The sequence below is a fragment of the Vipera berus genome (genome assembly GCF_964194415.1).
Source record: "Vipera berus genome assembly, chromosome: 1".
NCBI classification, from domain to species: Eukaryota; Metazoa; Chordata; class Lepidosauria; order Squamata; family Viperidae; genus Vipera; species Vipera berus.
In genome coordinates, this window is record NC_138202.1 from 186,619,646 (window position 1) to 186,645,587 (window position 25,942).

General features: G+C 41.9%; 1 protein-coding gene across 1 annotated transcript; it reads right to left on the reverse strand.

Annotated features, from left to right (window-relative positions):
- Positions 1-1,627: 1,627 nt before the first annotated feature.
- On the reverse strand, positions 1,628-20,595 carry LOC308674449 (UDP-glucuronosyltransferase 1A1-like; the record flags this gene model as incomplete). The annotated part of the gene is made up of 5 exons (XM_081338904.1): positions 20,131-20,595; positions 19,282-19,413; positions 16,080-16,167; positions 14,884-15,103; positions 1,628-1,925 (listed from the first exon to the last, which is right to left on the reverse strand). Exons 1-5 carry the CDS (start codon positions 20,545-20,547, stop codon positions 1,628-1,630), a joined length of 1,155 nt encoding a protein of 384 aa, XP_081195030.1. The 5' UTR covers positions 20,548-20,595.
- Positions 20,596-25,942: the final 5,347 nt, after the last annotated feature.

The window sequence follows — 25,942 nt, forward strand, 5'->3', positions numbered from 1 at the left end:
TTATCTTTGCTCCCTCCCCTCTTCCCATATGTAAAGTTACATTACTGAAAATTCTATGTCCTATACATGTAATAGTTAGATTAGATTAGATTAGATTTATTGAATTTATATGCCACCCTTCTCCCTAAGGACTCAGGGCAGCTCACAGCAAAAAATTTAAGAAACATGCAATACAAAATTTAAAAAAGAATTAAACAGTAAATATAATAGATACATGACAATTTAACTCAGTAAAAGCCAAATTTAAAAAACATAGTCAGTCCAGACCCGCTTGTTGGAATAACCAAGTCTTCAGGTCACAGCGGAAGGACCGAAGGTCAGGGGCCGTCTGCAGCTCCGGAGGCAGTTCATTCCAGAGGGTTGGTGTGCCCACAGAGAAGGCTCTCCCCCTGGGGGTCGCCAGCCGGCATTGCCTGGCGTCTTTTCTGGTGCTTCATCTCCCGGAGTCCCTCGGTAAACCAGAGGGCTACCTGGGATCTGCGCCGGGTCAGAGGCTGCAAAGGCACAACTCGATCCAAGGCCCCAGCAGCAGCCCTCTCCCAGGCTGCCTTGGCAGAGTCGTGAGCAAGGGAAGCAGGAAATGTCCGTTCCCCAATTACAATGAAGCCCTCTACTCCCACACTCTCTGCCCCTCCCAATCACTGTCGAGATAGGAGACTCAGGGGGTAGACTCAGAGCTGAGTCCACCCCCAAGCCCCTACTCCCCCCCGCAACCGTCCAATGGTCTGGACTGCTGTCTGGGTCGAACTCCCACAAGTTCATTCCAGTTCCCTTGGGCGTCCCCCCTCCCGAATCCCCTTAAAATTTTATTTAAAAATCTTAATAAAAATCCCCTCAGACTCCTCTTTGCGACATGCCAGTTAAAGATGCAAAACCATCTATCAGTTTTTATATCTAATCATTCTTTCTGGTTTTTTCATTATCTATTAAATCCTGCAGTCCTTCACAGTGAAGATAAATTAGAAATAAAGCTGATTTCTGAAGAGCTCCTCAAACTATAGGATTGTGAAACATACTTATAGGCTGTTAATTCCCTCAAATGTGTTAATGTAGGCTTTAAATAATTCAAATGATTTGTGTTTTCTGCTTGATTTAAAAGATTACCTGAAGATTGTGATTCAGGTTCTGTTCAAGAGGTGCTTTACTTTAATCAAACCATAGACAAAACACCCTTTAATCTAGTTTTACAAAAGACAAGTTGTGCCCAATTTTAGGAAAATCAAAACAGCTGTTATGCTGGCTTTTCATGGCATTTTGCATGAGAGCACATTTTTATCAAAGTGAGGCAGAGCTAAGTGGCTGACCTTGATTCTTTTGATTGGAGGCATCAATCAAAGCACTTTTCTGTGCTTTATTGCCATTTACCAACAAAAACAAGAACTAGTGGTGATATTCAAATATGTGAACAACCGGTTCTCTGTGTGGATGCTGCTTCTGGAAATCCATTCTGGATCTGAGCAACAAAAAATTAGCTACTGGTTCTGCCGAAGTGGTGCAAACCGGCTGAATCCCACCACTGACAAGAACCCTTTCTTTATAAGTTAAGGGTTGTGTGCAAATTGGTATGAATCTGTTTAAAAAAATAATAAAATACCCTACCTCATTTTGATTTGACTTTTTTTTTTCATTATTGGGATTTTGACTTGCCTTTTTTGCTTAGTCTTACACTTTTGCAGAAACACTTCTTACAGCAAAACAGACAACACTTCAGTGAGATAAACAGAAAAAGCAATGTTGCAGCTGAAAGGAGGGCAATGACATCAATAGAATAGTACTGGATCCAGTTGAGGTCATGAGCTGCTGGACGCAAATGGGGAGCTCCATTGTGCTTCATGACAAATTCCACCCAATGAACTGCCAGATCAAGAGGTTCAATAGGTCTGTCTAAATGAAGAGCTGAAAGACGCTGAATGTTCTCTTTATACCTAAAAGCATTGTTAAACAGTAAGATTTTAATTAAAATCCTCTCCAATAAAAAGATACCTAGGAAAATATAATATAAAAAATCATGGTTAATGGCTAACTCTTCTTCATATAGATCAGGAGTGTCAAACTGCCAGCCCGTGGGCCAGACGCATCATCCGGAAGCCGCACCCACCCCATTGCCAGCAATGGCAAAAACCGTCCTGATTCATTGCATGATGTTATGTGACATCACAAGTTTGACATGTCTGATATAGATGATAGGGAATTTGGAAGGAAAAATTCTATACCATAGTTTTGTATGCTAGGTAAGGCCTAGAGTAGACAAATCAAACCAGGCCTCCTGGACCTATACTGAAGTTTGTGCTATAGCCAGTTTCACAATTCAAAATAAATATTTGTAATCTAAACTGTAACTGTGCCTTGCTCAAAAGAATTTTGCAAAGTTGCCTGTTTTATATGTATATTTAGAACATAAGGGTTGGAACTGTGGGACTGAAACTAGCAGATACTGTAGATGTGAGATTCATATGTACACATGTAAGAATGGTTATGTGGAAAATAGTAGTCAGCAGAAAGTACAAGGAAAGTACAAGCGGCCACCCATTTGTGGTTTGGGGGACAATTAAGGTATGAAAGATTGAGGGTGGACCTGGTTCGAGGCCACTTGGCCACTAGCTGTCACTGCTATGACTGCTAGTCCAAAGCTGGTCCTCATTGCAATGGGTTGTTGAATGTAAGTATTTAATGTGTGTTCTAAATTTTAATAAAGTAAACCTATGAATTCTAAAGTGAGATGCGTTTGATGTGCTGTCTCTTGTCTTCATTGGATTTCCCCCCAACAGTTTGATGCACTGGCTGGGAAGAGACAGAAGCTGAAAGAGGCCTAATGTCCAGTTGAGGCTTCTGACCATCTCCAGGTTTGGACCATAGGCAATCAGCCCACTCTTTCTCCATGTTCCCACATTTCCACTTTGGATCAGAGGTAAGGAGCTGCCCCTTTTGGGGACCCCTGTTTGTCTCATCCTCTGTTTCGGTGGCACAAGAAGGGTCACAACTGGACGTGCTTTGGGGTTGATGTAAGTGTGTGATAGTTGTCGTGCCCTGGAGGCAAAACTGTCAGGATCATCAAGTCTGTGGCAGGGACCCGAAGGGAAGCTGATGTTCCTAGGGGCTGATCACCCCCTTATATTGGTTGGGGTCACACCCCATGTGAGAGTCATACTCTAAGGTTGTGCGGCCTCGTTTTTGATGGTGCCCTTCACCCTCTCTAGCAATACTCAACTAGGAAGGTAGTTATGCTATTTTATGAGTTCTCTTAACATTGATAGTTGGGAAATTCTGTTGTAAAGTTGCTATGTTCTTGATTACTGGTTTTTTTAATTTTGCATGTTGCTACTGCTTGCCTTTTTGCTTTGAACTAATATTCTTCACCCTTTCATCAATGAGTGAATGATCAGGTGCATGCAATGAGACATGTCTAAAGACATGAAGCAATTGTGGCAGTCTGGATTTGCATTTCCATTTCCCCATGAGGGAAACAGCCAAAGAAGGATAAAGTGCTTGGAAAGAAAGTGTGTGAAAGATAGGTTGGGAGAAAGCACCTTGCAACCACACACATTTATATACACCATCAGTTTGTTATTGAGAATGGAGCCTTATTGGTTCTTTCCCACATCAATTTAACACCAATGGCCAGTTGGACATTTGGGGTGGGGTTTGAAAGGGTTCTTTTAATGTAATGTTTCACATGGGAAATCTTCAGATCCTGCCTTACTATCCTGCTATCAACGTTGTTGTTAGCTGCGAAGTCGTGTCCGACTCATCGCGACCCTATGAACAACGTTCCTCCAGGCCTTCCTGTCCTCTACCATCTTCTGGAGTCCATTTAAGCTCATGCCTACTGCTTCAGTGACTTCATCCAGCCACCTCATTCTCCATCGTCCCCTTCTTCTCTTGCCCTCAATCTTTCCCAGCAATTAGGCTCTTCTCCAGTGAGTCCTTCCTTCTCATTAGGTGGCCAAAGTATTGGAGTTTTAGCTTCAGGATCTGGCCTTCTAAAGAGCAGTCAGGGTGGATCTCCTCTAGGACTGACCAGTTTGATCGCCTTGCAGTCCAAGGGACTCGCAGGAGTCTTCTCCAGCACCATAGCTCAAAGGCCTCAATTCTTTGGCGCTCAGCCTTTCTTATGGTCCAACTTTCACTGCCATACATTGCAACTGGGAAGAGCATAGCCTTGACTATACGCACTTTTGTTGACAGGGTGATGTCTCTGCTTTTTAGTGTGCTGTCTAAATTTGCCATTGCTTTCCTCCCGAGGAGCAAGCGTCTTTTAATTTCTTGGCTACAGTCCCCATCTGCAGTGATCTTGGAGCCCAGGAAAATAAAATCTGTTACTACCTCCATTTCTTCCCCATCTATTTGCCAGGGATTGAGAGGGCCAAATGCCATGATCTTGGTTTTCTTAATGTTAAGTTTCAAGCCAACTTTTGCACTCTCCTTCTTCACCCGCAACAAGAGGCTCTTTAGTTCTTCTTCACTTTCTGCCATTAGAGTGGTATCTTCTGCATATCTTAGGTTGTTGATATTTCTTCCGGCAATCTTAATTCCAACTTTTGATTCATCTAGCCGTGCCTTTCTCATGATGTGCTCTGCACATAAGTTAAATAGGCAGGGCGACAGTATACAGCCTTGCTGGACTCCTTTCCCAATTTTGAACCAATCAGTGGTTCTGTGTCCAGTTCTCACTGTTGCTTCTTGGCCCACATATAGGTTTCTCAAGAGACAAATAAGATGGTCTGGTATGCCCATCTCTTTAAGGACTTGCCACAGTTTGTTATGATCCACACAATCAAAGGCTTTAGCATAGTCAATGAAGCAGAAGTAGATGTTTTTCTGGAACTCTCTAGCTTTCTCCATGATCCAGCGTATGTTGGCAATTTGATCTCTAGTTCCTCTGCCTCTTCGAAAACCTACCTGTACTTCTGGTAGTTCTCGATCCACATGTTGTGACTCAGTGTCAGCCTGTGGGTTTGGCAGTTGAATTGGACAATTCTGAGGAGGAGGAGGAGGGGTTTGGAGAGCCTGCAGAGGACAGTTCTGAGGCATCGCAGAGCTCTCAGCCAGACCCCTCCTGTCTGGTTCCTCCTCAGACCCAGCTGTGTGAGCCTGACAGCTTGGACGAAGACGGCCCACAGCTGGCCTTGTTCAAGGACGCCCAAAACAGGAGGCAGACAAGCAGGAGTAAACAGAGGAAGGCAATGGGGCACCTCGGGAGGAGGCAAAGAGAAGCCACGCCTTGAAACTGTTTAAAAGGGGAATGTGTGGGAGGTGCTGGTTTGAACAGCTTCTGATTTAGTCATGGTTCGTATTTGTTTTGCTCTGTTTGCTCTGTTTTGGATCTGTTTTGTGAAAATAAATTTGGCAGGCTTACCTCCAGCCTATTGACTTTTGAAAAGGGGTTGTCCCTGACATTTCTGCAGGGCCGGTAGTAGGCTGGAACAGAACACCACATACTGCTGGAATCTAGCTTATAGGATTTTAAGCATAACTTTACTAGCATGAGAAATGAACAATGGTGTGATAGTTAGAACATTCTTTGGCACTGCCTTTCTTTGGAATTGGAATGTAAACTGATCTTTTCCAATCCTGTGGCCACTGTTGAGTTTTCCAAATTTGCTGGCAAATTGAGTGTAGCACTTTTACTGCATCCTCTTTTAAGATTTTGAATAGCTCAGCTGGAATACTGTCATCTCCACTAGCTTTGTTGTTGCTCAGCTTTTCTAAGGCCCACTTCACTTCACATTCTAGGATGTCTGGCTCGAGGTCAGTGACCACCTCATTGTGACTATCAGGGATGTTAAGCTCATTCTTGTATAGTTCTTCTGTGTAATTTTGCCACCTCTTCTTAATCGCTTCTGCCTCTGTTAGGTCCCTGCCATTTTGGTCCTTTATCATGCCCATTTTTGCATTAAACGTTCCCTTCATCTCTCCAATTTTCTTGAAAAGATCTCTGGTCCTCCCTATTCTATTGTTTTCTTCTATTTCTTTGCACTGTTCATTTAAGAAGGCATTCTTATCTCTTCTAGCTATTCTCTGGAATTCTGCATTCAATTGGGCATATCTTTCTTTTTCTCCCTTGCCTTTCGCTTCCCTCCTTTCCTCAGCTATTTGCAAAGCTTCCTCAGACAGCCATTTTGCTTTCTTGCATTTCTTTTTCTTTGGGATGGTTTTGGTTGCTACTTCATGTACAATGTTGTGAACCTCTGTCCATAGTTCTTCAGGCACTCTGTCTATCAGATCTAATTCCTTAAATCTATTTGTCACCTTTACTGTATATTCAACAGGGATATGATTTAATTCATACCTGAGTGGCCTAATGCTTTTCCCTACTTTCTTCAGTTTAAGCCTAAACCTTGCAATGAGAAGGTCATGATCTGAGCCACAGACAGCTCCTGGTCTTGTTTTTACTGACTGTATAGAGCTTCTCCATCTTTGGCTGCAGAGCACATAGTCAATCTGATTTCTGTGTTGACCGTCTGGTGATGTCCATGTGTAGAGCTGTCTCTTGGGTGCTGTAGGGTTACATAGAACCAGTCAGTGTCATCCTCTTCAGCACCAGTGGTTGGCGCATAAACTTGGACTACTGTGATATTGAATGGTTTGCCTTGGATTCGAACTGGGATCATTCTGTCATTTTGGGGATTGTATTCCAGTATTTCTTTTCTTACTCTTTTATTGACTTTGAAGGCTACTCCATTTCTTCTGAGAGATTCTTGCCCACAGTAGTATACCTGATGGTCATCTGAATTAAATTCACCCATTCCTGTCCATTTTAGTTCGCTGATTCCTAAGGTGTCGATGTTCAGTCTTGTCATCTCTTGTTTGACCACGTCCAGTTTTCCTTGATTCATGGATCTTACATTCCAGGTTCCTATGGAGAAAAAATCTTTATAGCATCGGACTTTCCTTTCACCACCAGACACATCCACAGCTGAGCGTCCTTTCGGCTTTGGCCCAGTCGCTTCATTCTTTCTGGTGCTACTAGTACTAGCCCTCTGCTCTTCCCCAGTAGCATGTTGGACACCTTCCGACCTGAGGGGCTCATCTTCCAGCGTCATATCATTTTGCCTTTTGGTACTGTCCATAGGGTTTTCATGGCAAAGATACTGGAGTGGGTTGCCATTTCCTTCTCCAGTGGATCACGTTTTGTCAGAACTCTCTGCTATGACGGTTCCAGATGGCGCTTGGGTCTATACCCATCACCCTCACTCACAGCCCAGTTGATGCCTTGGTTGATGCCTGGGAAAGGGTGGCCACTGAGGCACTCAACTGTGTTCTACCCTTGCGACCCCTGACCCGGCGCAGATCCCGTTGGGCTCCATGGTTTTCTGTGGAGCTCCGGTAGATGAAGCTTCGGAGATGGTGTCTAGAGAGTGGTTGGAGGTCCAACCGTTACGAATCTGACCGATTGCAGTTAAGAACCTTCATAAGGTCTTATCTTGCTGCAATGAGGATGGTGAAGGCTAATTACTTCACTGCCCTCATCGCGTCCGCAGATAATCGCCCGGCCACCCTGTTTAGGGTGACTCGCTCCCTCCTTAATCAGGAGGTGAGAGAGGAGCCCTTGCAGGGGTGGGCCGAGGAGTTTAATCATCATCTGATGGACAAAATCGCTCTGGGCCGGTTTGGACTCTAACTGGGCAGAGTCTGATGTGGAGGAATCGGACGGTCTTGAGCATGTTATCTGGACTGAGTTCAATCCTGTTTCCCCTGATGATGTGGACAGGATTATGGGGAGGCTGAGTTCCACCACCTGTTTATTGGACCCGTGCCCCTCTTGGCTGATTTATGCAGCTCGGGAGGAGACACGAGGCTGGTTCCAGGCAGTAATATCTGCCTCTTTGAGTGAGGGTGTCTTCCCCGCCGCTTTGAAGGAGGCGGTGGTGAGGCCCCTTCTCAAGAAGCCTGCCCTGGACCCAGCGATTTTAAACAACTATCGTCCTGTCTCCAACCTTCGCTTTCTGGGAGTATAGTGGTGGTGGTGGCGTATCAGCTTCCTCTTTTCCTGGAGGAAACTGATTATCTGGACCCATACTAATCGGGTTTCAGGCCCGGGTACAGCATGGAGATGGCATTGGTCGCACTGGTGAATGATCTCTGGCAGGCTCGGGACAGGGATTGCTCCTCTGTCCTAGTTCTATTAGATCTCTCAGCAGCTTTCGATACCATCGACCATGGTATCCTACTGCGGCATCTCAGGAGGTTGGGAGTGGGAGGCACTGTCTTGCAGTGGTTCTCCTCCTATCTCCTGGGCCACTCACAATTGGTGTTGATGGGAGGGCAGAGGTCTGCCCCGAGGTCTCTCGTTTGTGGAGATCCTCAGGGGTTGGTTCTCTCTCCCCTCCTGTTCAACATCTATATGAAGCCGCTGGGTGAGATCATTCGTGGTTTCGGGGTGGGGTATCATCAGTACGCTGATGATACCCAACTTTTTTTCTCCACCCCGAACCAACCCAGTGATGCCCTCGCCATGATGTCCCATTGCCTGGAAGCAGTCCAGGTCTGGATGGGGAGAAACAGGCTTCATCTCAATCCCGCCAAGACTGAGTGGCTGTGCATACCAGCATCTTGGACTAACCAGTCCATTCCATCTTTAATGATGGGGGGTGAGGTGTTACTCCCCCGTCGATAGGGCTCGCCACTTGGGCATCCTCCTGGATTCGCGGCTCAGTTTTGAAGACCATAAAGGAGCCGTGACCAGGGGGCCTTTGCCCAGGTTCACCTGGTATGCCAGTTGCGGCCCTACCTGGACCGAGATGCCCTGCGCACAATCACTCATGTGCTCGTGACCTCCCGATTGGACTACTGCAACACTCTCTACATGGGGCTGCCCTTGAGGACCACTCGGAGGCTTCAGCTGGTGCAGAATGCAGCCGCGCGAGTTGTGATGGGGGTTTCCCGATACTCCCATGTAACACCTCTACTCCACGAGCTGCATTGGCTTCTGGTTGCCCTCCGGGTGAGATTCAAGGTGCTGGTGATGACCTATAAAGCCCTAAATGGCTTGGGTCCGGGATATCTGAGGGAACACCTGCTGCCGGCATCAAGCTCCCTTCGTCCTGTGCGCTCCCACAGGGAGGGTCTTCTCAGGGTACCACCGGTAAAAGACTGCCGGCGGACAATAGCCAGGGGGAGGCCCTTCTCTGTGGGTGCGCCAGCCCTTTGGAACCAGCTGCCTGTAGATCTTAGGACTGCCCCTGACCTTCGCTCATTCTGCTGGGACCTGAAGACCTGGCTCTTTGAGCTTTCTGGCCTGGACTGAGAGTATTAACTGGGGTTTTAATTGTATTTTAATTGGGGTTTTTATCTCAAGGTTAATGTAATCATTTCAATTGTTTTTAATTTTTGTAATTTGCTGTATTGTTTTTAAAAAACCTTGTGAACCGCCCTGAGTCCTATGGGAGAAGGGCGGTATATAAGTCTAATAAAATAAAAAAATAAAAAAATAAAATATGACCTGTCCATCTTGGGTGGCCCTGCATGGCATAGCTCATAGCTTCATTGAATTACACAAGCCCCTTCACCACGACAAGGCAGTAATCCATGAAGGGGCCTGCTATCAATACCTTCCAATAAAAGTTCCTGTTAAAACAATGCAAGTTTCAAGAGTTCTGCCCCCTTGGGAGCTTTAACACAGGCAGGTCCTTACATTAGGCAGGATCTGCAAGGCGGTCAAGTCAAAGGGAGGAAAACCTCTACTGTGGGGACCATGCATGCAATGTCTAACCACAGCAGCAAGAGGGAAGAGAGCAAGCGCTGGGCAGAGCCCCCCCCCTGAAGGCTTGCCCTAGCAACAGCTACTCTGACTCCTCTGGCTCAGAAGACAAGGCTGCAACTGGGGAGACCCTCTTGAAGCTGAGGTGGTCGATCAGCTTTGGGCAGAAAGACTGGGAAGGAAGGTCTCGGAAAGGGACCATCAACTGCAGCAGACACAAGACAGTTAGGAAATGTGAAATGGAATGGTTGTTCAACCTTAGCAAAGAAGAGGATGAAAGGCCAAGCAGATCACAGCAAGCCATAAATCTGATGGTGGAGGGTTTTAAAAACCTTAAAGAGGAAGAAACAAAGCCCTGCTGAGACAAGGTCAAGGAAAGGCTGGAGAAGGAAGTTGGAAGGGGTGAGAATGAACTCTCCAACCCAGGAACCTCTGTCAGCACCACAAATACCGCAGGAGCCGCAACCACAGCAATGACCCCAGCTCGAGCCATACTAGTTGGTGGCAGTGGGCACCATATAATGGGATTAAAATAAAATAAAATAAATAAAAATAAATAAAATAGAACTAGAAGGAAGAGAGCTCACTGTCCCAAGTGTAGGACTCCCCTCCTTGGCGTGAAATATGATGGGGATCCCCAGCAACTGGGTTTCTTCCTGGTCCATGTCCTGAGCTACATGCAGGAGTATGGCCGGGATATCCCTACCAAGGGCGCCGAGGTTAGGGTCATCCCCCTGGCCCTAGAAAGAGCAGGAGTTCAATGGATGGTCACCCTAAACAATGCCGAGGCACTTAAGCTTCAAAACCTCAAATGATTCATGGCAGCACTGAGACAGTGGTTCAAAGATATATATATATATATATATATATATATATATATATATATATATATATATGCAAATTTTTTGGATTGGTAACAAAGAATTAAAGGGAGACTAATATGGCCATTTCAAACTCATTTGTTCTCAGTTTCCCTTTAATTCTTTGTTAGAAAATTTACACAAATATGAGCTGTCACTGTTGTGACTACAGCCTGTGGTTGGCCTTGGGTTAGGCTGAAACAGGCAATAAGATTTGTCCCATGTTTGGGGCCTAGCAAGGTATTGTAAAATACTTAACAAACACTTAACATATATATATGTTAGATCCCATGGGAGCCTTCAATGTTTTTTCTCTGATGACGCTGGCAGAGGACCAGTGAAAACTTAGATTAGGTAGATATACTTTAAACAGTTACTTTTTATTGCTTATTATGATCTTTTAGCAATAAACGACTGTTTTATCCATCCCGGTGTTTGAAGATTTTATACTTTAAGTATATATATATATATATATATATATATATATATATATATATATATATATATATATATATATATATATGTGTGTGTGTGTGTGTGTGTGTGTGTGTGTGTGTATATATATATATATATATATATATATATATATATATATATATATATATATATATATATATATATATATATATATATATATATATATATATGAAAATTTTTTAGTGTACACTGCTGAGAGGCAAGTACCATCTACCAGATGTAACTCAATGGCAATATTTATCATGTTGTTAGCTACCATGTTTGTTAACAACATTGTTTGGACCAATAGCATTTTCAGCTTCGACTAGAACAATTGGGTAAATCTTTTCAAAATTAAAAATCTAGTATCTGTTTCTATTGATATTTGATATCAATAAATCAATTTGATATACAGAAGTTAAGAGGTGAGTGGAATATTAAATTAGAGGTTCCTATATTTACCTACCGTATTTTCTGGCGTATAAGACGACTTTTTAACCCATGAAAATCTTCTCAAAAGTTGGGGGTCGTCTTATACACCGAGTCGTCTTATACGCCGGAAAATACTATTCACCTCTCTGATCTTTTCTGCTGGACAGCGGGATCGCTGGGTGAATGGAGGTAGGCGATGGCGACCCGTGGTTAAGCGGCCAACAGCGAATGGGTGATAGGGGAAACTCTCGTCAGATCATGGGGCAGCTGCTGCAGTCACCGCCATTGCTCTCTCTAGGACTGGCCATGCTGGCACTTCCAATACTGGCTGTCAGGTCCCCAATGAGAGGAGGGGCAGGCGGTCCCCAGAGGCGCGCCGCTCAACAGTAGGAAGGGAGCACCTTTGCTCCCACTGAGGCACCGCCTGACCCGCGCCGACCAGAAGAATCGCTTGCCCAGTCACGGAGTGCGGAACTGAGAGCAGCAGCGCACCAAGTGAGAGAGCTCAGAGGAAAGAAGGCGAGGTGCCCATTTGGTGGGGAAGGAGCAAAGCTGGGCAAATCACAGAGCAGGCAGAGCAGGGAACCGTTACAGGGGAAAAGGGGGCAAGGTTTAAAAGGCAAGGCGGGCAGGACGTGGGCCTGGAGACATTCTGTTAGAAGTAACGAAGGAGCCTCCGGGCGCTTTCTGGATCAGATTGTTCGAACTGAGGGTGCCGCTACAGTCCTCGTGTTTCCCAGGGTTGCCTGTCATGCCAGAGGTATTCCCTGTAGCCCCAGATTCTTTAGCTCCCCACTTTCCTTAATTCGGGCGAATTTTGTGCTCTGTGGAGAAACATTAATACGCAAATGCCGTTTGTTTAACCGTGCAAAACTCGGGGGAAACCTTGGTATTTGGGAACGGAAAGGCTTAAGACTTTTCATTTCTGTTTTATGCATGGGCTGGGAGGGTCACGAAGTTTACCTCTTTTATTTTAGCAACATCGTGGCACTTATAAAAAAAGGGTAGTAATGCTAAATTTTTAATTTTTTTTATTTATTTTAATTCGATTTATATCCCGCCCTTCTCCGAAGACTCAGGGCGGCTTACAAGCTTAGCAGTAGCCTTCATTCTATGTATATGCCTGCTTGTTAGGGCTTTCACACAAACCCCAAGCGGCATTATTACAAAGTCAGCTTAATTGCCCCCAACAATCTGGGTCCTCATTTTACCTACCTCGGAAGGATGGAAGGCTGAGTCAACCTTGAGCCTGGTGGGATGAGTTGTTAATATGCAGATTGAGTTGTTAATATGCAGATTGTGTGCCAGGAAGTGAAATATTGAGTTATTAGCCCAAACCCTATAATTTAACAGAAAAAGTAGGGGGTCGTCTTATACACCGGGTCGTCTTATATGCCGGAAAATATGGTAGATGGGAGAACGTCTTACGTTCTATAGTAAGAGTGTCAATGGACTTTAAATTGTGACTTATACAACTAAATGCAATATTTAGAATTTATTGAACTCCATTAAGCTTGTATAGAAAAGAATGACAAGGACAGCATTTTGTTGAAGGACAGTGCTTCTTTAAACATATATTTTTTACAATATCCTATATTTAGTAATTTTTGGGAGAAAATAGTTGACTGTATATATGTGATTGTATGGCAAAATTTAAATTTTTCAGTATACCTAGTCCGTGGAATTTAATAGTTGGACAATATAAATGAATTCATTGTGCTATTGCTATAGCTAAAAGACTGATATTGTAACACTGAGTTTAGTGATTAAGGATCGCTAGGAATCAGGAGATGTGAGTTCTAGTCCTACCTTAGGCATGAAAACTGATTTAATGACCTTCAACCAGTCATTCTCTCTTAGCCCAACTCACCTCACAGAATTGTTGTCGAGAAAATAGGAGGAGGAAGAAGGAACATTGATATGTTCACAGCCTTGAGTTATTTATAAAAATTATAAAAGCAGGATTTTAAAAAATCTTTAAAAATGGAAAAATATACTTGACTTGATTATACTTGTTATTTATGAGCAAATTGCCTATCAGCATAGACTTTGTATGGATAAATATAATGAAACATAGCATTCATTTATAGAAAGTCCAGTAGGTTAAAAAATGATAGTTATATAATTATATTACAAGTGTGTATGTGTGCATATAATATTTATGCATAATTTTCCACTATATACAGAATTATGACCGCTTACTGTAACAACACCTACTTTATATTTTGTTTTTCTGCTGCATTTTTTCACTCATTTTAAAGCAGCTGTCATGTGCTTTTACTGTGTATACATCTGCATTTTTCTCCTTTTTTGTTATTTTAAAAACAATAAAATTTTATTAAAAAATAAAGTCAAGAATGTGTACTATCAGATCCCCAAAATATCTTCACAGCAAGCTAGGTATCATTGTAAAATATGATACCATTGATTGATACTGAGTTTAATACTAAATATGTAATTGTAGCTTTTGATAAAGTTCAGCACCACTTAGAAAAAACCTCTACTTTTAGATTCTGAGAGATAGTCTAAGCAGACATGTCAAACCCGCGACATCACATGATGTCATGCAACATATCGGGATGGTTTTTCCATTGCTGGCAATGGGGTGGGCGTGGCTTCCAGATGACGCGAGCCGGCAGTTTGACACCCCTGGTCTAAGGTACTAGATTAACAATAAGCACTAGAGTGACTTGCTTTTCTTCGTGAATCCACTGTGTAGCTAAGAATGCACTGTAGAACACACATGAAACCCTCCTGCAGCTGCTTACAACAGGGAAAACTGTGCTGGAATAAAGAAAACTCTGCTTTAGGGAACATTGTCTACCATTATGAATTTTCTAATTATTGATATTCAATAGGTAAAGGTAAAGGTTCCCTCGCACATACGTGCTAGTCGTTTCCAACTCTATGGGCCGGTGCTCATCTCCGTTTCAAAGCCGAAGAGCCAGTGTTTGTCCAAGGACGTCTCCGTGGTCATGTGGCTGGCATGACTGGACGCCAAAGGCGCATGGAACGCTGTTACCTTCCCACCGTAGTGGTCCCTATTTTTCTACTTGCATTTTTACGTGCTTTCGAACTGCTAGGTTGGCAGATGCTGGGACGAGTAACAGGCGCTCACTCTGTTACGCGGCACTCGGGATTCGACCCGCCAAACTACCGACTTTCTGATCGACAAGCTCAGCATCCTAACCCACTGACCCACCGCGTCCCTTGATATTCAATAGGTTTCTACTTTATAGATTAATAAAGAACACAGATTAATAATTACCATATTAAAGGATCCAGAATCCAGGTGGATAACTGTACAATCATTAGAGTATAACAAGGTAGTCCTTACAGTATACAGTTATTTTATTATTTATCTCATATAAGTAATCTGTACCTGCAAGTGGAAATGTCTATGAGAAACCCTACCATATCTCTTCTATTACTTACCTTTTATCATAAATAACAGTCCTCAATGCGTTGGATAAGTCCTTTGATGTCATTTTAACAGCATCCAGCTTTACTCCTGCTCCTCGAGACTCTATCCGCACTGCATTGTCTGCTTGATCTCCAAAAAGTGGTATTAATACCATTGGTACTCCATGACAAATCCCCTCATAGATCCCATGGGAGCCCGCATGTGTGATAAAAGCTCTGGTTTTTGGATGAGCTGTTCAAGAAGATTAAGTGAAAAAAGACAAGCATTCTTATTGTAGGAAATCATATATGGTGAAAATGCATTGTTATAAATGGAGCCACTATTAATATGTGATTAACAATTATTCAAGAATTATGAGAGGAAACTTCTTTCCTCTTCATAATCCCCAACACTGGATATTGTGGTACAGCTATAGACTCTCACTTCATGTAGGTGTGTCGTTTCTCTGGGTGGGATATCTCCAGAGCAGAATATAAAGGCCCTCTGTTAGCACTATCTCCCTGCTTGTTTATTTCAGATCTCAATTCAGATCTCTATTTCCTGTATTATGGTATAAAAGGAATAACCCAGGCTGTTTTTGTGTAATTAATTTAGGGATATATGAATGAACAAAAGAGTTTTAACCCTTGGAACTTCTTCAAAAAAATTAGTATATCCTATCCAAATCTATGCATTTTAAGTGAATTTTTAATAAGCACTAAAAATAAAAGAAAAAATAATGAAATGCCAAACTTCTTAAACTACAGAAACCACTTACCCATTCATCCATTATTTTTCCCTGAAAAGGCATTAAGAAGAAATACTAATTATTTTACCTAGGAACAGGCATTCTTATGCTATGTGGAAGGTGAGCTCCACAAATTATCTGAGGAAAGCACTGTTCATAGGAAAAATGGGTCATTTGATTAGTTTTTGCTCTATGTGTATTCTCTTGCAAGAGCAACATGATAAAACAGCCATATTAGGTCTGATTCAATGCTTTACTTAGGTTTTAAAGGGTAATATTGGTACAATGTTCCATGAGGAATGATTTCACTTTTCCCAAAAAAAAAAAAAGAATTTGGAAATAGGTCCATCCAAGTTTGTGTTTGATATTAGTTGTTGGGTAATACATATAAAGCTACTCATATTTATCACCATAACAAACTGGAAGCAGAATCAAAACTGAATTAAAAACAAGGGCCCTTAATTTCTGACCCAAACATACCAAGTAGATCATTCTGTGGAAGCCAATTAAATAGCTTTGTATTACTGGCAAGATTGATTGGAGCTTCACCGGTATATCTCCACAACACCTTCATAAATTAAAATATATAGCAAATGATGAAAAAAATATTTATTGATAATTCATATTTGTATAAATCTGTATGTTTGTCAACTGAAGTCATTATGAGTGTTTCAGTTGATAACGTCTATTAAAATGGTACTTGTTGTATCAGGAATGGCTTTCTTGTAGATTAAAATGTTAATAAATTAGCTAGTTCAGATTTATACAAATATGAACTAGCTAATTTATTAACATTTTAATCTACAAGAAAGACAATCCTGATAAGACAAGTACCATTTTAATAGACATTGTCAACTGAAACACTCATAATGACTTCAGTTGACAAGCATACATTTAGAACTGCAGAATGTGTATATAAGGCGTTTTATATGAATCCAATCTACCCTGTACTTCAGGCTTGTGTCAACTCTACAACAACCTGGCCATAGCCATCTTGCTTGTTCTAGGTTGCCACATGAATGGGTGTGTGTGTGTGCAGAGGATTTTTGCTAGTCTAAACAATTCTATGTCCCATGGGAACCAAGGTCATTCTTTCAATTATGCTAGGAAAGCCTGCCAACTATTCTCTTGGGAAATGTAGCTCATTGCATAGCACTGTGGTGGGAAGGTTGACTTTGTAATAGTGTAACTCTTTAGAGGGAATTTTAGATTTGGTTTCAGTTTTAACCATACTGATATTTTGTATCCAATAAACATGTTCTTTGACGAAGCCTCTAGCTTCAGAGTTCTGATTTATTTGGCTCTATCTAGCAGAATCTAATGGCAGAAAGTGAAGAGGAACTAAAGAGCCTCTTGTTGCGGGTGAAGAAGGAGAGTGCAAAACTTGGGTTGAAACTAAACATTAAGAAAACCAAGATCATGGCATCTGGCCCTCTCAATTCCTGGCAAATAGATGGGGAAGAAATGGAGGTAGTGACAGATTTTATTTTCCTGGGCTCCAAGATCACTGCAGATGGGGACTGTAGCCAAGAAACGCTTGCTCCTTGGGAGGAAAGCCATGACAAATCTAGACAGCACACTAAAAAGCAGAGACATCACCCTGTCAACAAAAGTGCGTATAGTCAAGGCTATGGTCTTCCCAGTTGCAATATATGGCAGTTAAAGCTGGACCATAAGAAAGGCTGAGCGCCAAAGAATTGAAGCCTTTGAACTATGGTGCTGGAGAAGACTCCTGCGAGTTCCTTGGACTGCAAGGCGATCAAACCGGTCAGTCCTAGAGGAGATCAAACCTGACTGCTCTTTAGAAGGCCAGATCCTGAAGCTAAAACTCCAATACTTTGGCCACCTAATGAGAAGGAAGGACTCACTGGAGAAGAGCCTAATGGTGGGAAAGATTGAGGGCAATAGAAGAAGGGGAAGACAGAGAATGAGGTGGCTGGATGGAGTCATTGAAGCGGTAGGCGTGAGCTTAGATGGACTCCAGAAGATGGTAGAGGACAGGAAGGCCTGGAGGAACATTGTCCATAGGGTCGCGATGGGTCGGACACGACTTCACAACTAACAACAACATCTAGCAGAAGCTTGACAGCTTGCATGACTCTTTGAGGGAAAAGAGCCACAGTGAAAAATTAAAAACCCTTGTAGACGAGAAAGAAATACTGGAAATATCTAACAGCTGTTCCATTGCTTGTAGAGTGGCGGAAGCACTTCTTTTAAAGTTACAACTTTTAAAAAATGTTGGGCAGCAACTTCTAAAGAATAAATGGTGAACTGAAGATGGCTCTGTCAAAAACAGAGCTGATAACCACAGCATAATGAAGAGTCAATGAATACTGGCTATAATTTCTCTCTGGACAATGAGAGAATTTGAAATTTCTTACAATTGCTCCTTGCAAGGAGACCACAAGAAAGAAATCTCTGGCAGGTTTAGAATTCCAGGAAATGAAGTATTGGCCATCTTAGTCAAACTATGGTCAGTGCCATAGAAAGGACACTAGGTTTGCATACTTTCTTTTCTTATTGCTTTCAGAAATTGGTTGTTAACTGCTTTTCAGCTATTAAGAACCTTTGGATCAACAAGTTATGGCATCTGGTGAGTTTTCTTCAATTTCTATTTAAGAAGTTTTAAATATAAGTTCAAGAACTTAATGTTTTTTTAATAAACAGCAGAAGGATTAATAGAATTTTGACTTTGGAAAATTACAAATGGACTAAGGTTTCAGATGGATTTGAAATAGGATTTTGAAATCAGTTATAAGAATACCTCCTGTGGTAAAATGTTTTTGAATTCTTTCTAAAAAGAATCATGAATAGCATGTGGCCTTGAAGATTAGGCACTATAGAACTAAAGATTACAATTAAAAGAGAGGAACACTTACATTTTGCTTACTAATACAGAATGAAATGAAATATTTTAACTTTGGGCATACTGAAGGATATTTGGAATAATGGACCCAGAAATTAATTTTGAGAATGTCAACTCTATAGATAGACTGTGTTTGATCTTATGGGAAAGGAACAAGTTTTGCCAGGAAGATGTAGACTGATCTGAAAGTGGATTTAAAAATAATAGGTTACAAGAATAATGTGGAAAAAGTGCTATGCTGGACAGAGAAAAGAAACCAGCTGATGCTTTATAGATGAAAAAGGAGAAACAAAGAACAAATCAAGAGAGTGATCAGAATAATTTTCCTATATTGGATTTACAAAAGAAGCTTGTTAAGGCTTTCAGGAATTCTTTGAGAAGGTATAAAGAAAATATGAAAAGAAATCAAGTTTTAGAATATTATTTGAAGAGGACTAAATATTAAGATTGTTAAAAGTAAAAAGAAGGCATATGAAGTTTAGTTGATCAATGTTAAAAAAGTACATTATCTCTGGTAACCTCTGGTAATGGACTTTTGCTGATCAAGACTGAAATGACAAGGTTTTAAGGCACTGTTTGTAAGGAACAAATAGGACATGGAAAGAAGAGGCAGTTTGTTGTATTTTAAACGTGATAAGTTAATTTACACTTATTGTGATGAAGGGGGAAATAATTTCTGTCAAGAAATTTCTGTCCATTAATATTCATCCTAACTTTCTTTTCCTTTAATTTCATCCCATTATCCTTGTTTCTCACTTGGTTTAACAGAGGATATATCTTTATATACACAATAGATTTCAGGTTCGCTTTTCTTACTGTCTGTGGTATTGTTCCCAATCCTTCAGCAATTTCCATGGCTTTTTCCATTTGAATTTCAGAAAGCATTGATCCCATGGAAAACACCACAACTCCATCTTCACCAGATTTCTCCAATATACTTTCAAATTCCTATCAAAATAAAATTTCAAAAATAAGTTATTTAAAACAGTTTGAACAGAATCTCCCACCTTAATAGGTGACTAAAAAAAGAAAACAATTGACATGCAAATAATTTAGCAAAGAGTTGAACACTATAATTCAATTCAAAGATAAGAATTTAAAAAATTAAAATAACTTATTTGGAATACAAATCACAACACACAAAGGTATAATTCATTGGAGCGAAATTATGTTTCAGTCTACTCAATGTTCAAGTGACGAAATGCCATCTTTAATTCATTAAAATACATTATTCATTTTATATACCAACTACAGAATTTAATATGATAAAAGTCTAATATTTAAAATTTATGGTTGACATTTTAATAATCCGTTGGAAGCATCAGATGGCTTACCTACATTCTTAAGCAGCTGATCATTAGTAATCTAGTCCTTAATTCTCCAAACCTTACACAAGTCTTATCTATTTTTGTCTTCCATTCATTTATTTCTTTTTTTATTCTCAACAAAGCTGCATAAATTAAATATAATTTTAAAGTATTTGTTAGAATAATATTGCTTTTGTTCATAAAACATGTTTAATCGGGCCAGGTTACATAATTATCACAATCTTTCATACTCTGGCAAATAACACTTGATAGTTTGGTATTGACTGTCCCAATTTTGTCAAAATATTTCAATCCTAATTTGACACTTTGAAAAATATATGACTAAAAAAACCCCAACCTGTGTTAATGGATTCTCCTTTGCACAGTTTATACCTCCAATGAAAACCATATTTGGCATGATAGGCCTTGGATATTCAAATATGAAGTCATAGCGAAGAAGCCAAATTGAAGCTTGGCTATATAGCTCTAGTACTGTCATATCTCGATGCAGGAATTCCTTGATCAAAACTTCAAATGGTGAATAAACTAAGTAACACACCATGAATTGAAATGAACCAAATAAAAAATTATTTACTCGTTGATTAAATGTCATATGATCAGTACTGCCTGTATAGAATCTGGGGATATAGGAATGTGGGTTTGGACACTTCGTTGCCTCAGAATCTAAACCACATGGAATTCCACGTAAGTAGAAAAGAGAAGGGATGGATAAATACTCAGCCACAATTTGACCACATGGAGACACTGGATCCATAACTACAACACTGAATTTGCTATCTTGAAGATAAGTAATCAAATCTTTGTTGTACAAAAGCTGCTTGCAGTTATTTAAGTAAAACATTGTAATATTCTTTATTCTTGCAAATGTCTCAGTAATTCTTGCCAGAAAAGGCTGATGTACAAAAATCTTATGACCCAATTTCTGAAATTCCATTTTCAAGTATTCCATTGAATAGGGTACAGCAAATGTTTTCACTATGTAACGATCAGATGGCTTCATCAGCAAATTAACATCAGGAACCACAGCTACTACTTGATGTCCTCTGTGCTGAAGGCGTTCCATAACTGGTTGAATACTGAGCCAGTGACTGCCATCCATAGGTATTACCAACACCTTCCCTCCATCTGAAAGTCTCCAGAAAAAAAAAAGTAAAAACCATGTAGCTGGTTGGCAAATATACTGAAACATAGAACTCTTCTTTTTCATTATGCTGAATTTTAATCCAAAGGCGAATGAATGTAAACAACCCATTGTTCTTTATATGAACATATCAAACCAAACTTACTTGAGCCTTCAAGCTTTTTCTTTTCTGTAAATATTTAATTTCTTCTGCAATGAGAAGTGTAATGGAACTTTAAAACTTGGTCAAAGGTTGGTTTATTCAGTAAACAAATCTTAAGAGATTCACAGAATAACTGACTTGCTGCAAATGCAGCAATACATTTTGAAATAAAAAAGACAGAATCAGCCTTTTGTGATGCCAAGGGGAAAAAATAACCTTGCAACATTTACATAATTTTTTAAAATCATGAGATAAAATGATTAACTATAAGGTTAGAATTGGTCCAGAGAGGTTTGATGAATAACAGGGCTACGTATTTGTCAAAATTCTTACCGTAATTATATCAAACCAGCCAACCATTTCTTTAAGAATTCACAGGTTTATAGTGTGCACAAGCTGTGCCCTTCCATCAGTAGGCTCTTCAGATCAGCACTCGTTCCCTGGTTACCTCACAATTCAACTATTTACAATGTGCTTTACATGGAGCTGCCTTTGAAGAAAATCTGGAAGCTACAGGTAGTACAAAATAATAGAATAACAGAGTTGAAGGGATCTTGAAGAATTTTTAGTCCAACCTCCTGCACAAGTAGGAGACTCTATAACAGGGGTGTCATACTGCCAGCCAGTGGGCTGGATGTGTCGTGGTGAAATCACACTCACCCCATTGCCAGCAATGGAAAAAAAGTTGTGACATGTTGCAACACGTCATGTGATGTTGTGAGTTTGACATCCCTGCTCTATACCATTTAAGACAAAGGTTGACAAGCCTGTTCTTAAAAGCCTCCAGTGATGGAGTGCATCCTCAAGTTATGAAGGCAACTATTTCACTGATTTATTGTTCAGGTTGTACTGTCCGGAAATTTCTCCTTAGTTCTAAGTTGCTTCTCTCCTTGATCAGTTTCCATCCATTGTTTGATTAATTTCAATCCCTTACTTCTTGTCTTGCCTTCTGGTGCTTTGGGAAACAATAAACCAGTGGAATGGCTTGCTTTCACAAGTTGTGGGTGCTCCATCACTGGAAGCTTTTAAGAAGAGATTGGACAACCTTTGTTGACCCCTCCTCTTTGTGAAACAGGCCCTCAGATTGGAACACTGCTATCATGTTATCCCTAGTCCTTCTTTTCACTAGACTGTTGTTGTTAGCTGCGAAGTCGTGTCCGACCCATTGCGACCCCATGGACGTTTCTCCAGGCCTTCCTGTCCTCTACCATCTTCTGGATGGACCTCATTCTCTGTCGTCCCCTTCTTCTCTTGCCCTCAATCTTTCCCAGCATTAGGCTCTTCTCCAATGAGTCCTTCATTCTCATTAGGTGGTCAGAGTATTTGAGTTTCAACTTCAGGATCTGGCCTTCTAAAGAGCAGTCAGGGTTGATCTCCTCTAGGACTGACCGGTTTGATCGCCTTGCAGTCCAAGGGACTCGCAGGAGTCTTTTCCAGCACCATAGTTCAAAGGCCTCAATTCTTTGGCGCTCAGCCTTTCTTATGGTCCAACTTTCATTGCCATACATTGCAACTGGGAAGACCGTAGCCTTGACTATACACACTCTTGTTGACAGGGTGATGTCTCTGCTTTTTAGTGTGCTGTCTAGATTTGCCATTGCTTTCCTCCCCAGGAGCAAGCGTCTTTTAATTTCTTGGCTACAGTCCCCATCTGCAATGATCTTGGAGCCCAGGAAAATAAAATCTGTCACTACCTCCATTTCTTTCCCATCTATTTGCCAGGAATTGAGAGGGCCGGATACCATGATCTTGGTTTTCTTAATATTAAGTTTCAATTTCACTAGAATAAAACATACCCAATTCCTGCAACTGTTCATGTTTTAGCCTCTAGTCCTGTAATAATTGTGTTGCTGTTCTCTGAACTCTTTCCAGTCTCAACATCTTTTTTATATTGTGGTGACCAAAATGAAATGCAGTATTTCACATGTGGTCTTACCAAGGCCTTATAAAGTGATACTAACACTTCATGTTGTTGTGTACTGGGTTCGTTGCACAGGAATGAAGATGAGGTGAGTGAGTTCAGCAAAGATCATGGTTTATTGCTTGCAGGATCTGAACTAGAGAACTGGGCTGCAGATGCAGCAATTTATACCTCTGGCCCCTAGGCGGCAGCCAATAGGTTTGAAGTAACCTATTGCCATCTAGAGGCAACCAATAGCAACGCTGGAGATGGGTTGTCTGAGGTGCTGGGAGCTGTTAGCTAGCTCCCAGCTTAAACAGCCTACCAGCCGTTACTATGTGGTGTTACAAGCAAGCCCAATACATTACACCCCTCCCCCCTTAGTACAAACAACATTATAGAAACAACAGAATAATTACATTAATACAAGTACAGAGACTTAACACTGGTGTGAATAGGTTCCGTTTAGCAGCACAATGCAGTACTTAACAACATTATAGCTCCATTGTTCAATACAATCTTGTAGGTCAGCAGTTAACACGAGGTACATACAACATTATAGTTTTATTGTTTCAACACAGTCTTGCAAATAAGCAGGAGGTTTGCGTGCCCTTGTGGAACGCCTGGGGGACCCAAGCACTTCCTGGCCTACCAGCTTGCCCGCCGGGCTGGGTAGGCCAGTGTCTCTCAGTTCAATTGATTCATGCTGGCTTGGAGTTCTCTGGCTGGCCTTTTCCAGTTGGCCCACCCCAGAGTCAGTTTGTTCAGCAGAGTTAGCACAGTGGCTGTAAAAGTCTGGTTGGCTTTCTCCGTCAGGGGACCCATGTTGCACTTCAGGATTCCCCTCCTCTATGGCCAACTCCTTGTTGCTTGGGCTGTGTGAGCCTTCAGAGTCTATGCATGGGCCGGCTTGGCTGCAGTATTGTGGCCTTGGTAAGGACTTATGACGTAGTCCTTGCTTAGTGGCCATTCTGGAAAACGCTTCCTGAGTTGGTCGATGTGGTGCCAGACAACTTGCCCGCCCTTCAGCCCCACTTCATAAGAGAGGGGGCCTGAAGTTTTACTAATTTTTCTTGGTACCCACAGATTCCCATGCCCATAGTTCCTGGCCCACACTGCATCGTCCACTTGCAGCCCCCTCAGGGGTTTTGGATGTGAAGCTTCTGCTGCCACCCTATCTGGATGTAACCTATCCAGCTTCGTGATCAGCCGCCTCCCCCAGCGCAGCTCTGCTGGGCTTTCCCTTGCAGCCGTGCAAAGCATGGAATGCTGGCAAAGTAAAAAATCTGCCAATCTGTGATGCCAGTCCCCAGTCACTATACGCTTCAGTGACTCCTTCATGGTCTGGACCATGCGTTCAGCTTGACCATTGGTGAACGGGTGAAATGGGACCGACGTTGCGTGCCTGATGAGATCTGCTCTCAGGAAAGCCTGAAATTCAGCCGCAGTAAATTGAGCTCCATTGTCAGATACTATGACGTTTGGCAACCCATGCATGGCAAAGAGTTTCCTAAGCACCTGGATGGTCCTAGCAGTAGTCATGTTTGCAACTATTATTATTTCAAGCCATTTAGAGTGGCTATTGACCACTATGAGAAAGAGCTGTCCCTGAAAGGGCCCAGCGAAGTCTATGTGAATTCTAGACCAAGGAGTGTGAGTCTCCTCCCACCTGTGAACTGGTGTGTGCGGCATTTCAGGCCTTGATTGTTGGCATGTGTAATGGCCATGCACCTGGGCCTCGATGGCATTGTCTAATCCTGGCCACCATAAGTAGCTTCTAGCTAAATCTTTCATACGGACAATACCTGGATGTCCTTCATGTAATGATTGCAAAACCCTGTCTCTAAGTGAAGTGGGGACTATGACCCTGTTCCCCCATAGGATACAACCCTTATGAGCTGATGGCTTGTGTCTTCTAGTGAAATAACTCTGAAATTCAGGGCCTGGGCTTTTATCCAGCCACCCTGTGTGCACCCAAGAAAGAACCCTACTTAGTGTTTTATCAGCTGCTGTTTCTGCAGCTATGTCCCCTGCGTGGAGGGGAAACTCTGGCAAGTCCTGAATGGAGAAAACCCGGGCCGCTGGGGCTGGATCTGGTTCGATTTGTGGCAGTGGAAGCCTGCTCAGGCCATCTCAGTGGCCCAATTCTTTGCCGGGTTTGTGAATCAGCTTGAACATGTACGCTGATAGGAAAATAGACCATCTCAGCATTCTGGGGGACAGTATCTGGGGTGTCTGTCTGTGGTGAATAACCCCAACAGTGGTTTGTGGTTGTGAAGACCGTGAAGTTTTATTTTTATTTTATTTAATTTTAATTCCATTTATATCCCGCCCTTCTCCGAAGACTCAGGGCGGCTTACAAGTTTAGCAGTAGCCTTTATTCTATGTATATGCCTGCTTATTAGGGCTTTCACACACAACCCAGCGGCATTATTGCCCCCAACAATCTGGGTCCTCATTTTACCTACCTCGGAAGGATGGAAGGCTGAGTCAACCTTGAGCCTGGTGGGATGTGAACCTGCACTAATTGCAGGCAGCTGGTGTTACTTAAGGAGGCATTAGCCCACTGCTCCACCAAGGCTCAAGTCCCTGCCATATAAGTAGTCGTGGAATTTTTTAATTCCAGCTACAATGACCAATGCCTCTTTGTCAATATGAGTGTAATTATGCTCAGCAGAGGACAGTGTCCTTGAATAAAATGCAATGGGAACTTGTGTTCCATCCTTCTCTAAGTGACTCAAGACTGCACCCACCCCGTATGGGGACACATCACATGCTAAGCAAACTGGTTTAGACTCCTTGAAATGAGTGATGGTGAAACTGACCGAAAGAACTGCCTTCAGTTCCTGAAAACTTTTTCCATGGACTTTTTTCGTCCACTTCCAAGAAGCTTTTTTATCTAAGAGCCTGTGAAGCGGCTCTGCCACAGTGGCCTTGTTAGGCAGGAACGTGTGGTAGAAGTTGAG